Below are 15,326 nucleotides of genomic sequence, written 5' to 3'. Positions count from 1 at the left end.
AAAAATGTGAAGAACTTTTATGTTTCATCCAAAAGGTAGAAATCACGTATTCAAATGAAATACCTGCAGCAAGATGTCTGACTAAAATGAGAACTGCTGTCTCATTGATTTAATTTCTCTATAAAGCTAATTTTACATATGCTCACATTTGAAAAAGTTTTGACCACGAAAACATACAATAGATGACACAGAAGTTTGTTGATATTCATTTACACTCTTCTGCCAGTGATCAATACTTTTCCAAATGTTGAACTGGTAATTTTAGATCGGCCTGTTTCAATCACAGAACACTTCCTAAAATGTATAGTCAGGGAAAGAAAAGCAACCTAAAATTCATGTTTGCAAATATCTACCTCAAAATAAGTGTAGAACTATTGCAATACTGATGCTACCTATTAGGAGAAACATCATTTCCACAACATGTAATACACATAGAAGGGGTCTATTTTTATTTACCACAGTTATTCTCCATATGAAGATGATAATAAATATAAATATTGTGAATCCTTAAAAAGAACTATTTCCACGGAGTATTTATGCAGATATTTCAGAAGAAATGTTGTTGGAGAAACATTATTCCTGCTACATCACAAAATTTTTCTTCTCTCACAGTGAAATGCTAATGCTGTGTTGTGAATCTATATATCGTAATCTGAGGACACATATATAAATACATATATATGCCTCTGCATTTTATTTCTGTTAATGCCTTATGTCTTGTATTGCACAGTTATATTTATTATCATATTTACATAATTATGACAATAGTTTCTAAGCAAAAAAGAGAGAGAGAAATGTTAAAAGATGTCAAGCAAATTAGCACATCACATCCGCCATCTCACATTCACTACAAGCTAGGAACTACTGCCACTCCTTGGCACATAATAAACTGAAATGAAAGTTTAAAAGGCAAACTGTAAGATACCTTAATTATCATATATTACTTTAGTCGAAATGCCAAATTTAACAGTACAATGCCAAAGGCACGTCTTAAATGTTTACAAAAGTTTTGATGGAGGAACTCACTTAAATACCTGAACCTCTATCGTGTACCTCAGTTAATAGGCCTAACTTAAAAGCTACAGCTTCCACAATACCATCCCTCCTCATTTTTCAGTATGCCATGAAACAAATGTGCAAAAAATCATTAGACAGATTTGAAAATGAGATTTTTGAACATTTTTACACACCACAACAGGGCTGTCACAACAAGTTTTGCTCAACTTTTCAACAATCACAGGACAAGAAGGTATTGGAGGGTGGAGGAAGAATTTGACAATCTCATACTGTCAATGAGGAACAGAACACAAGATCAGGTATGACATTAAAGCAACCCTTTCTTTTCCAAAGGAACCATCCTGACATTCACCTTTGCAGATTAACAGAGGTCATGGTAAGCCTGAAAGTTGATGCTTTGGCCAGTTTATTAAAGGATGAAAATTATATGTATAAGCATTTATCTATAACCAAAACTTTTGCTCATGTGCATAGTCAGCTCCCTTACAGCAGGCCTATTACATTCACATTTATTTAGGTGGTGTCATTTATTTATTTCTCTTCCACAGATCACTTCCCAATGGTCTAGGAATTGTCAAGGCAATACAAAGCAAACCAACAGCTCAAAATATGTGCTACAGACAATACATAACGTGCCTTGTGAGGAATGGTCTCGCGGTCTACGAAAACTGTCTAGGTAGTCGGCCGTGGCCTTGTTTAGGAACTGTCCTGGCATCTGCAATGGTTTAAGAAAACCAAGGAAAACCCAAATCAGATTGGCACGGCAGTGCGATTCCATCTTGCGAAATATGTGGTCAGTACCTTACCAGCTGTACTGCATCAATCGGTCAGTACGCGCTTTTCATATTTCCCCAATTTTTTTTGCTCACGTTCTCCGTCTTACGAAAGCCTTATTTCATGCGATAAACATGTTCTAAGTTTGGAACACAATCTTCAAATGCAGTTTCAAGGAATATTAAGAAATGTAATTACTTTTGATACCTACGTAATAATGTAATAACTAACCTGCTCCAAGTAAATTAACCTGCGGTTTCATACACGAGTTTAATATACAGCACCGTAACCTAACAGCGTACAACCACATAGTGAATGCAACAAGTCACAACTGCTAATGTTGATATGGTTTATTTACTTCATGCAATTACTCCTTAAACTTTTATTACATTTATAAACAATTTTTTTTCCCCCTAGACGTTCGGCTTCACATCTCAGTAAACTAGTGAGCTTTACAACTGTGCGAAAAGATAGCCAACAGAGAGCTTGGTGGGTTACAAACAAACTTCTGTTTTTGTAACTAAGGTATGCAATACATGTGGAACACCATCTCTTCTACGAAAACAGACTAGAATAGAGTCTATTCCTCAGTGATGTTGCACATCACTTCACAACTGTGAACAGCGCAGATATGTTATTCAAAGAGATTGTTGTCATGTTTGAGAATGTTATTGTGTGTGCGGAATTCAAAAAATTCCATGTACTTCCATACAATTTTGACTATTTTTCTTATCTATTTGAAAATCAGGAGTAATTAGATGAACTAAAATAAGTCTCTTTGCTGAATGAGTAATAGATACAGCGACGGTGTATTGGTTCCGTTATGTCACGTAAAAGGTTTACGCGAAAAATGTAACGTTCCTATTGACGGACAGTGTGCGCGTTTAAATTTTTGTTGTCGCTCAACATCAATAGATTCTGGGAAGAGTACCGGTATTTTGTTGGATATTCTATCGTGTAGTGAAAGTTTTCTGAAATCCACTGGTAGTAAAATGGATATAAACGTGATTTAGGTTGCAATATTAGTGGTTATTTTGTAATTCACACTTCTCAATGAGTATTTACTCACCATGTAAACAGATGACGTTTTCACGTAGCTGTTTGTATTCAAAACCCAAGGAGGTTGGAATTTTAATCTCATCGACGGTACCATTTATTCTTGCAAATAAACACTGAGTTCATCCTTTTTGTAGTTAACAGGTTTTATGGTTTACCTCGCAACGCAGTTACGGACTAGTACTGTGTGTGCCCTATTATGCTTGTTAAAACGTTAATGGAAGTTATTGTTTTTGACAACTGCGGATGCTGATGCCTTGTACTTTCCAGGCTAAACGGAAATTAATAATTCGCATCACTTCCTCGGGCTGCACTGACGATACTTTCACATGTATAGCAGAGTTCGAGCTGTGCAGCATATACAAAAGTGTGGTGTATGTAGTAAGACATGGTTCTTTGAATTATAGCTTCACTACTTAATCTCATGGAATATCAGATAATTTCCTTGCTGTAAACCTATCCAAACTGTCCACACATGAAACAATTCAAAAATGTTTATCCAAGTAGTTGAAACCTACCTTACTCACATTGCTGGCTAACTCTTCTGGCTGTTATAGAAGAGAGAGCCAGAAATGAAATGCGGAAGACGTTTATTGGCCCTCAGAGTGTCTCAAGAAGCGGAATAATTTTGTAAAAGTACAGAAAAAACCTACAGATAGCTTTGTCGTTGGATTGTATATTGTTTTTCCACCAAAGGTTATTTTATTCATTGTAATGGCGAAAATTCCGAAAGCTGTCAACAATTTTCCACATCTGTTGCTACCTATATTACTCCAATTTACCTTCTGCCACACACTGTACAGTGGATGGTGGAGTATGTGTGTTCTCATAGAAGCAGTGGTTTGTGTTTGGTTTGGTGTCGTGTTAGTAATTTGTGCTGTAACCTCACTATACAAACATTTGTTTGTCAGCTTATTCTAAACTGATAGTGGTGCACAGTTTCTCTTGGGTGGTATGTGTCCATAACATTGTAGTTCAGACCTTCTGTTGTGCTCTCTGATTTCATACATAGACATATTGTAAGTGAAATAGTCTGCAATGCCCACTTCAAATGATTATTTGATGTAAGCAGAAGAGTGAGCTAGAAGTCAAAGTGACCTGTAAGTTCAGGAACCGAATGCCAGTACATGAAGTTTGCTCTTCAGGTGAACTGCTCTTAAATTTTGTGATAACTTACTACTCACGTACAAGATATTCGAGAAATTAGCTAATTCCATACCAAGAGTGAAAATATTGCAAAGGTATTCGAGTGAGAGCCCAAAGTATTTGAAATATAGTCTAAATGTCGTGTACATCATAGCCCAAGTGAATGTTCATTTGGCTCTCTGAACCAGAGTAAAGTTGAGTGAATGAAATCAAATTTGAGCCCTTCACATCTTTCTTCAGAAAATCTTTTTTTTTTTCCCTTGAGCACCAATAAAAGTTTTGGCTCTTGTTATCCTCATTGATTTCATTCACACAATCCCTTAGCACACAGTTAATGTGCACTTTGTCAGCAAAATCTTACGAAGGAAATAATTCCGAAATAATGTTAGTGAAGCAATATGTTGTATGACTGGTACCAAAAAGTTGGACGTATAGTATTTTAAGTTTCTGAAACACATACTTGAAATAGACTGATAAAGAAAGAATTTTGTAAGTGTAATACTTGAGTGAGAAATATCTGCAGATATATTTCAGCAAGACAGGATGGAGTGACAGAGCACATGCTGAAGCAACAGTGACAGGTAACAGTAGCTACTGCAGGAAATTTAGGCATCAGATATTAGGGCACAAGCTGGTGAGAAGTTAGATACTTTGCTACATCTCATTTTATATACTGATTGTGATCTATTCACAGATTTGAAATGATTTATAGATGGTAGGTAAAAAGACTGATTTATGTAAGGCAAGACTTTGGCTGATTAAGTTGTGCTACCTCATAGTGTGAAGGTGATCTCTGGTTTCAGGTTGACTTTGTGGGTTATACATTAAGACAGCCTTATCAGAGTCACATATGTTAGTAGGGTTTAGTAAGGCTTTGGATGTAGAGTGGTGATTTTCTTGCCTAATTCTGGGTCTGCGTAGTCATGCATTTTTAGCGCATTTTTGGATTATTTTAATGTCTTTGCAGAAAGGTTGTTCATTGTTTTGAAAAATGCCTGGGAAACATTTTAGAGTAGAATAAGATTGTTAACGTTTATCATGAAGAGCACTTTATTTTTTCAGCATCATAATTCTTGAATTTCCTTATGATAGTAAAATACCTGTTCGAAACACTAATGCCCATTGTGTTACAGGAAATGCAAACTACTGTACATTGTACTACAGATTGAATTTCAGTCTGTAATGAACATGAAGGAAGGTTTTTTCCCCACATAGGTTTTGATGTGACAACTTTTTAAGTTTTAAGCACTGAACATTGTAATCTGACATCACTTTTCCTGAATTTCCTGTAAGACAAGATTGCCATCTCTCTCTCTATTTAGCAATCATTTTAAAGATGTAACTTCTTTAAATAATGCTGCAAATGAATTGGGACATTAAACAAACTAAAAAGCTAACACACATGACGATTGCACAATTATTGTAATAACCTTCTAGTTCAGGCACACCTGCACTTACAAACATTGCAAATCTTGGGGGCAAATCAGTAAGTAGACATATTTTGCATATTTTCATTCAGTAATGTTATATGGAATAATGTTCCATGGTAACTTATCTTTAAGGGGTGGGGTATTCTAACAACTGCTTAATAGTACAGTTATTCCCTCTTGAAGTTTGTTGTAAATAACCCACTGCATTTCAAAAGTAACAATTATGTACATAATTACAATACCAGAAGAATAAATGACGTTAATTACACCACTTAAAGGTTGTTTTTAATACAAAATCGGGTGCGAAGTTCTGCAACTAAAATTTCAGTAACTTACCCAGTGATATAAAATGTCTGTTAGACATCAAAGTAAAATTTGAAGAAAAACCAACAAAGTTTGTCCTTGACAACTGCAATTCCATAGATGAATGTCTATTATTGTAATGTATAAAAGGTGGTGGGTAGGAATTACTAACTGTCATCTGTACATTGAAAAAAAATCTTCAGCATGGAGTCATATTTACAAATTAATTTATGGTGTGTATGTAAAATGACTCATTCCACATCGTTATGATTAATCGTTCACGTGATCCAGGGAACATGAAACTAACTAATCAATGGGGCATTGCTTGTGATAATTCACCATAATGTTTCATATATCAACCACTCAAAAATACTCGGTTATCTTTTGTCATAAATAATGTAATTTTTTTTGTCTTGCCCAGAACAACATTCCCTGTAGCAATGTATCAAAGTTTACTGATGATAATTTTTAAAGTAAAGGTAGGTATCTGTTAAACAAGGATACAGTATGTAAAGAATTTCAACTTTTATGATAAAATGTCAGATAACTTACAGGAAAAATTTTCTAGGTTATTATTGCAGTGTATTAATTTATGGGGCAGGATCATTGCGAAAGTTTCTCCAGGCTGATTTTAGAGAAATAAAGATTTACTTTTAGAATGATTTTTTTTTTGGGGGGGGGGGGTGTTCATAATCAAATACATACAGCTGAAAGGTCTCAAATATTGTATGCTTTGTAAAGGATTTTTACTGTAAACCACAATATTGTGGAGGTAAACCCTCTGAAAACATGTATGGCTGAATGAATTTATAATTTGTATGTTTTTATAATGTCTCAAGGTGAACACATCCCAAAGCACTGTCCACTTGTTTTCACTGTATAAATATCTATGCAGTAAAAGTATTAAAATATTTTAGTCCTGTGCAGATTGTGTCATAGTAGCATTGGTTGTTTTAAAGTATAAAGTTAATCGGTATAAAAGGTTAGTATCAGCTAAATCTTGTTCAGATTTATACATATGTTATATTAAAATAATTAAATTTTCCTTGAGACATACAATTTCAGATTTATTTGGAGAATGTGGTTTTATCCACACACCAGGAATCACTAAATAAACTGTAAGGCACACACCGTCTAAGAAGGTAATTCAATGTGATTAAACAGAAAAAAAAGTTGTACAAATGTGTTTAGTGAGTAATTCGACTGTTATTGTTGAAATAAATAGAATATGCTTGTAATTAAAAATATTATACTACCAGTTTTTTTTACACTACCATGATGGTTATAGCAATTTTTTGAAGATTCAGACAGTTCCATTGCATATAGAAACAGATACTACAAAAGTTAATAAATAAAATGTGGCTCTTTTATTTTGTGCCAAGATTGCAAAAGTGGAAACTATAAATACTAGTGTTCACAAAACTTGACTTGATACTGAAACATTGCTAGATGGTAGTTTCATTACTGATATAATTATTTAAATCTATTGTTTTAAGCAGGCAATGATTCAAACAGAATTATTGGATTTAATTACTACTTTTTCTTGTCTGTCCCTAATGAGCTTTTAACCATTTCATGCAGTCTTGCTCCAGTACTAAGCTGAAGTACAGGGAATGTTTACTCTTTCGATGGTAGTTTGTATTGATGTTTACTTCCATTTCCAACAGTGGTTGGTTGAAGACCTCCTGTTATTGTCAATTTTCCGATAGTAGTGGACGTAAAAAAGAGTGAGAGAGAAAGGTAACAGAATGAAAATTTTCAAATGTTGCTTTTTTTGGTTTACAGCTGATAACTCCAATTTTCTAATTCTGATTGCTAATGTTGTGTGCATGTTGTGTCCCTATAGCTCAAATATTGCTCCTGTTCTCGTATCGTTGCTACTCTCAGATAAGATAGTAAGCCTTCTAATGATGAGCACAGATGTGTAACATTACAGGCATAGTGAGAAGGAATGGTCTGAACCTACTGGTATATGATGACATCTTTCCCATAACATAATGATGATATTGCATGTGATGTCATGTGCATGAACAGAACACTGATATCATTTCTTTTGCATCTGTTATGTAGTTAGTTTGTTATGACAGACTGATTTGTACTGTAGCCCGATGTCTATTTTATTGGGGAAGGCTGCAGTTTGATTGTGAGTTGGTGAAAATGACAGACAGTGATTTATGTTTGTGGCACTAAACATCAATTGTCAGGTCATATTATGCCTGCAACGTAGATATATCACATAGAAATGATAGGGTAATCAACATTTTATACAATTACTTGAATGGCAGCTCACTTCATAATGTGATTCCAGGAGAGATCTGAAAGAGTATGTGATTCATACAGTTTTGTCTACACAAGTTTGCATTAAAGGCCTCTTCTCTAAATTGCTTACTATCTGTGTAAGTTAGTTTCAAATGTATCTTACCCTTGTAATACTTTGCTGTTCTTTCTTTTCTTGGGGGAATTAACTCTGTTTCTCATCCCCCGTTCCCTTCTATTTACCTCCCTCTATTGACCACCTGGACTCGTTTCTTCTATCCACCATATCCCCAAATTCTATTTTCATAACCTCTCCACTTACTCTGGAACAAAATATGACATTCAGACCAATAATCCATAGCTTTTTAGCTGCCAGAGAATGTGTGAACCTGTTCTGTTAACCTCGAAGAGCAAAAACGAAGAAGAAGAAGAAGCAGGAGTGTTGCATCATCGACAGGCACACACAAAAAGGAAAAACTGCTAGCTTTCGGAGTAATCCTTTTTTTGAGCTAGAGTACAAATACTGTGGTGGAGGTCGTCAGGTTGGGGTGGGGAGAGGAGGAGAGTGTCTGTAGGCAGGAAGAGCTGTTGGGGTGGATGGCACTTGGGAGGGAGGGAGGGCCAGCAGGAGCACGGGCTAGGCACATGATGCACGGTTGTCAGAGCCGGTGGGGAGCAGCGCATGCTGACGGTGATGCAGGTATGTGAATTTGGGAGTGGGTGACAGGACGTGAGAAGGGGCAACTGTTGGGTGGAGGGTGTGGGGACAGTGGTTTACAGGAGATTGAGGCCAGGACAATTATGGGAGCAAAGGATTTGTTGCAATGATAACTCCCATCTGTGTAGCTTCTTATGAACTCTGAAAGGTAAACGTTGGAAACTTAATAATTGAGACTATTTCTTTTTAGTCTGTAATCAAAATTACAGGAAGTTTTACTCCTGGGAACCTATTGACATTAAGAATTTCCCTCGTGAAACTGATTCAGAAGTTACTCGAGTTTGTTCACTTGGACTGCAAAAATTGGCCTAGTAGAATGGTTTTCACCACATGGTCAGAATACAGATTGAAAAATTGTGAAATTACTCGTTGTGACCATTAAGTGCAATCTTTTTCATCTTAGTCTGTGGATCTGTATTGTTCCAATAACGAGCACCAAATTGCAGACAATCCATGCGTACTTAATTGAGATGTTAGTAATAGCTGTTTTCTTTTGTATTTTTAGGGGACAGTTCATAAAAATAGTGGTTTCAGTCAGTGATGACCATTTTCAGATTTCAATAATCAAATGCGACTACGTAAAATTGTATTATCATATTATGTTATAACAGTCTGCAGAAGTCGGACATCACCGATTGAAACTAGTTATCGTATATTGCAACTTGCAATAAAAAAAACTAAAAAAATGCCTTTCCAGTAATCACTGGATCACTGCCAGCCTTGGCAGGAACAATGTTACATTTAATAATATGGTGTTACAGATGCTGTACATGGAGAGAAAAGAATGAGAAAAAGCAATTTCGGCATTTCCAGGAAGTCAAGTGGTTTAGAGTTGGAAGAAAATTACGAATTGGTAGTTTATTAAAAGCTATGAACTTGTCAACCTGTTTGGAGGCTATCAATTTAACCCATGGGAGGACGCATTTTATTGTATGCCCACTGAATTATGATTCGCGGCCTTTTCTGTGTGCCTTCCTAGCCCAAATATAAAAATATTGCATAGTTATTCTACTTTTTGTTTTGCTAGTGGATTGTTGAGTTTGACGTTTCCTGTTGGAATTGTTAATGAACAATAATATTCGAGTATAACAGTCTTACTGTTTATATTCTTCTGACAATGTAATTAAAATTGAAAGCAAGGTGTCTGAATTTTCTACTAGATATGTGCTGCTGCAACAAGAAAGGAGAAACAACTTTCAGTGTACGTGCTTTGGTTTTAATGTCGCAGGGTCTGGAGTTGGCAGTGGGATAGAATACAAGCTACGACTGAACAGGAATGGGATTGGAATTGTTCTGTGTCCTCTATAAAGAGACCATCCAGACATTTTCTTTAATTGAAGATACTGGTAAACCACAGGAAACCTGAATCTTAATGACCATACATTGATTTTTAACTCCATTTCTCCAAATGCGAGTACAGTGCCCCAATTGCTGTGTACCTTCATCAGTGAATATGAATGGTGAAGTAACATAAATGTCAGAGACAAGGTGCAGTTAATACTATCAACTATGCAGCTTTTCGAACCTTCCCTTCCATTAAGAGCATACATACGGCATACTACTATGTTCTGAAAAGAAAAAGTCTTAGCCATGTAGCTGATTTATATTACTTAGATTGCCTGTACAACTTTTACTATTGTTGCTCCCAATTAGTAGCTACATACTATGTATGTCTACAGAGAATGGCATGTGTGCCAGAATTGCTCCGTGTAGATATCCGCTGTAGGAACATGTAAAAATCAGTCTAATGACAATCATAAGATACTGTGAAAAGGATTGGAACAAAGTTTAAGGTAAGCAAATGTGATGTTTTGCTGAAATCCGGTTCAGATTTACATGACTGAATTGGATCAACAAGTGATAGAAACACATTGCCAGTTACGGCTGAAGGGTATTCAGAAAATGCAGTTTAAGAATAGAATACAAAATATAGATGTACAGTATAATAATCAGCTGTTATGAACCAAGGAGTGGGCAGTAGTGTTACATATAACTTAATAGTTTACCCAAACCCATGTAGATAGAATGTGTCTGTTATTTATATACAGTGTCTAAAACTAATCAATCAAGTTTATTTCATACAGAAGATGAGATGCTGTAAATGTGTACATGACATGCACTCCCAGTATTTTAGGTAAATGAAGAGTATATAGTTAAGGCCATTCCAAGCAAGAAATATGAAAAAAATTTATTAGGATCATAAAATTGATGTATTTCTATCTACTTATTTACAAGAAAACCTTTGTCACATTTACATAAGGCAGCACATTTAAACATAACCCATTTGAATCTGCTACAGTAATCCTCTGCAGTGGAAAATTAGCATTTTATACATACAATGAAGATGGCGGTGGTGATGCAATTAACAGTTGTTTATATATCTATGACCGAAAATAGCATGTCATACAGAGTAATTCACTGTGGCTACAATAATGTTTCTAAAGTACATATTTTAAAGTAATGTTTTAGTGGCTTTTGAGCTACATAGTTTAATTCTATAGCTGGATATCAGTTTAAATGAGGCTCTTTCTACCTATACCTTATACAAGTTATACACCGCTCCAGAATTGCGACCTCCTGGCATCCGGTCCTCTCGAACAGCTAACGGAGAACAAAAGAGCATCAGTCAGCTTGGAGTTAACTACATTTAATTCTTTCATAAAAAAGATATTTTGACAGAATTACAAGGTGAGTGCCAAAAACCAAATTTGATATGAACATGGAAATGGAAGTGTTGGTATGTGTTAAAAATTGGTAAGACTTAGAAGTAAGTACCGTAATCCAGATTTCAGTTCCCACAAAGGTGTTGGAGATGAAGTTAGTTGCTTTCAAAATGTAAGCATCAGTCACACTGAATGCTGAAGAAACAGACTCAGCCATTCCCTTGTGATGACAGAGTTTTCACCAAGAGCTTACATGTATGATCATAGCTTACCAGATATCCTGACACAATTGCAGTTAATTTTAACAAAATTGATGGTTTTGGATGTATGCACAATTTTTAATAATACCAGTGTAGTTGATTGTCTTATATAATTGTGTACTACCTTTAACTGAAAAGATCACCCCTATGCATGTAATAACTATTGGTTCTGTTTTTCTCAAAATGGATTTCTTTTCTTACATTTTTGTAGAATGAAATTAATTCATTGAAGAATTATGGTTTTATCTTGTAGGAATGAGGTATTGGATGCAGTTGCTGAAATAAAACTTTTTGGGAGACCAACCTTGCAACACCATACCCTGCTCAATGCATTTCTTGAAGCGACAGTACTGACAGCGGTTTCTTTGTGCCTTCGTGATCTCACAGTTTCCATCAGCAACACATGTATACACTCGACGATTTTGAACTGTGCGCTTGAAGAAGCCTTTGCACCTATATATATAAAAAAAAAGAAGAAATAAGTAAAGTTTTCTGAGTTAATGTACGAATTTAAATAATAGGCGAGTTGGCAATAAAAGACAGTACAGAAATTATCACAGTCTTATGAACAGCAAGTGTTTGAAACAAAATCTAAATGTTTTAGTTGTATGGTGAAAGAGGAATTAATTTTGGAATGGAGTGCAAAATACCATATAAGAAATATAATTCCTGAAATAGTATGTTTAATTGTAGAAATAGTTTCTATCCTCTGAAGTAAAAGTACTGGAGACACACACACACACACACACACACACACACACACACACACACACACCTGATGGTTTACTTATTTCATGTTCTGATGATTTATCTTGTGAAAATATCACAAGATATGGAACTTGTTATTTTTACAAGATTTTTTTTACATAGTTACAGACTGTAGTGATATCTAATAATGTGTAAATAGTACCAATCAGTTTAATATTAAAGTATCTACAACTTAGGTGGGGGACTGATGACCTTCGCTGTTTAGTCCCCCTTAAACATCCCAACAACCACCACCACAACTTAGGTTCTCTTACAGAAAAATAAGTTTTGCAGATAAATAAATATTACCACAGAAATGAATATTACAGAAAATCTATTACGGAAAAATGAATATATTTACAATAATAAATAGACAAGATCACAAATAAGGATCTGGGAATATATACTGTAAACTGTGGTTCAAGAACTCTGCTATAGTGTAAAATGACCCCTGCAAGGTGTAATGTGGTAATCAAAAAGAGGTGAAAAAAGTTTTTGCAGATGATAAAACAGTGTCAAGTTCTAAGAGAGTTTCTATAACTGATGACTTTGACACTGATGGGATTCTGAATCCTAGTATTGAAGTCATTCTGCGAGAGTGAGGAATGGATGTTTAGCCACTATAATGCACTGTACTGCACTTTCAACGACTGCCCATAAATTCAAGTCCTACTTTTTCATAAACTGCAGTTTTAGAACCCAGAAATCATAGGTACTACAGGCGCAAACTAAGTTGACACTAGCTGCTGCAGCTGATGGGAGCCTCCGTAAAGGCATTTCCCGTATACAGTCACTCCCATTAGCTACCGAGCCGATTGTCAACTTATTTTGCTCGTATAACACAGGAGGAGGCAGTATACAAATTCCGTGATATATGTTAAGTCGTATGAGACAAACCACCACCAAACCATCTGATAACAGTGACAGTCCACATAGTGGCAGCAAAGTAAAGTGCCCAGTTGCATGCCTGTAACACGTTGTTTGTTGCACGCATAGTGATGGCGTCAGGCGTTAGGCTCCGCCGTGGAAGTCATGTTAAAATACCTAGATGGAATATATGCTGGTGCCGTAATCTGTGTCGGTACTCTATCGTAAGCTAGCGAATGCTCTATTATGGCGCCTTTTCGCTCTTCCTTCCAGCACGCAAGACAAGTGACATTTAGGAAAGACTGGGAACATGACTCAAATCGTACACATCTTACATATACACGATTACCCTGCAGTTCACAATTAAGTGCCTGGCAGAGGGTTCTTCGAATCACCAGCAAGCTAGTTTTCCACCGTTCCACTCTCGAACAGCGCGCGGGAAAAACTAACACAAATCTTTCTGTTCGAGCTCTGATTTCTCTTATTTTTATGATGAGCATTTCTCACTGCGTGGGCGCCAGCGAAATATTTTCACACTCTGAGGGGAAAGTAGGCCACTGAAATTTCATGAGAAGACCCTAGGCAACGAAAAACACCTTTGTTTTAATGATTGCCACCCCAATTCGTGTATCATATACGCGGCACATTCTCCCGTATTTTGCGATAATACAAAACGAACGGCCCTGCTTTGAGCTTTTAGCGATGTCCTGCGTCAATAGGACGGATTCCACACCGCACAGCAGTATTCCAGAAGAGGTCCGACAACAGTAGTGTAAGCAGGCTCTTAAGTAGACCCGTTGCATTTTCTGTGTTCTGTCAATAAATCACAGTGTTTGCTTTCCCCACAACATTATCTATGCGGTCATTCCAATTCAATTTATTTGTAACTGTATTCCCTAAGTATTTAGTTGAATTGACAGCCTTTAGATTTGAGTGTTTTATCGTGTAACCGATATTTTTTAGGGCTCGTGTGGATGACTTTACACTTTTTATCTTTTAGAGTCAATTGCCACTTTTTGCAGCATACAGATCCCTAGTCTAAATTATCTTGCATTTGGTTTTGATCATCGTATGACCTTACAACACTGTAAAGGGCAGGCGCATCTAATTTGACTGCTCAGCTTGTCTCCTAAATCGTTTATGCAGGTGAAACACAGCAGAGAGCCTGTAACACTTCCTTGGGAAACGCCAGATAATATTTCTGTTTTACTCGATGACTTTCCGTCAGTTATTACGAACTGTGACTTTTCTGATAGGACCTTTCTGACCAGTCGTACAACTAAGACGGCACTCAATAGGCAGGTAATTTGATTAGAAGTCGCTTGGGGAGGGGGGGGGGGGGACGATGTCAAAAGCCTCCTGGAAGTCTAAAAATATGGAATCAATTTGACATCCCCTGTCAATAGCACTCGTTCCTCCGTGAGAATAAAGAGCTAGTTGTGCTTCACAAGAACGACATCTTCTGAATCCGTGTTGGCTGTTTGTTAATAAATTGTTTCCTTCGGGGAAATTCATAATGTCTGGGCACAGTAAATGATCCAGAATGCTACTGCAAATTGATGTTAGCTATACGGGTCTGTAATTCAGCGTATTACTCCTAATTTCATTCCTTTAGTATTGGTGTCACTTGAGTACAGGGAAGGAAATGATCCCAAAAGCTCATTAAAGAGAAGGAAGAACGTACATGTTTCATCATTATGGAGATTGTAATAAGCCCATGTGATGACATTCTGTGGTACTCGAAATGCTGGGTTACAATGATCGGCGTTAAATTATTATGTATCCCTCAAGGGCACAAAATATGGAAGCCTTCTTTGTTGCACAGCACCTACTGTTTATTCTCCAGATGGCCTAATATACAATGTTATTTAATATTCCTGTTACAAGCTAGAGTGTAAAATGATTTTGAGGATCAGATCATTTTCAAATCTCCCGCTTCACGGTGCACACTCAGCTGAGATAATGGGCTCCGACGTGTGTGCCGTAGGAGCACATGGCATGGGAAATGTCTCGAGTACTTTCTTAGGGTCGTTTTCTACATGATGAGGGCTGAAACCGTTTATTCCCTGTTTTACCAGTGAATCAGCAC

At 36.4% G+C, this 15,326-nt stretch overlaps 1 protein-coding gene across 1 annotated transcript in view; it reads right to left on the bottom strand.

The window, feature by feature from the left end:
* Positions 1-15,326, bottom strand: part of LOC124722698 (hormone receptor 4-like) — a 138,114-nt gene that overhangs the window by 38,637 nt on the left and 84,151 nt on the right. Inside the window, exons 7-8 of the mRNA XM_047247836.1 lie at positions 11,928-12,076; positions 11,240-11,301 (exon numbers count right to left, since the gene is read on the bottom strand). Coding sequence (XP_047103792.1) covers positions 11,240-11,301; positions 11,928-12,076 — 211 coding nt within the window. The remainder of the gene's footprint in view (positions 1-11,239; positions 11,302-11,927; positions 12,077-15,326) is intronic.

This window comes from Schistocerca piceifrons, chromosome X (assembly GCF_021461385.2).
Source record: "Schistocerca piceifrons isolate TAMUIC-IGC-003096 chromosome X, iqSchPice1.1, whole genome shotgun sequence".
In the NCBI taxonomy this organism is placed as follows: domain Eukaryota; kingdom Metazoa; phylum Arthropoda; class Insecta; order Orthoptera; family Acrididae; genus Schistocerca; species Schistocerca piceifrons.
Note: the sequence above shows the minus strand (reverse complement) of the source record. Positions and strands in the feature narration are given on the sequence as shown.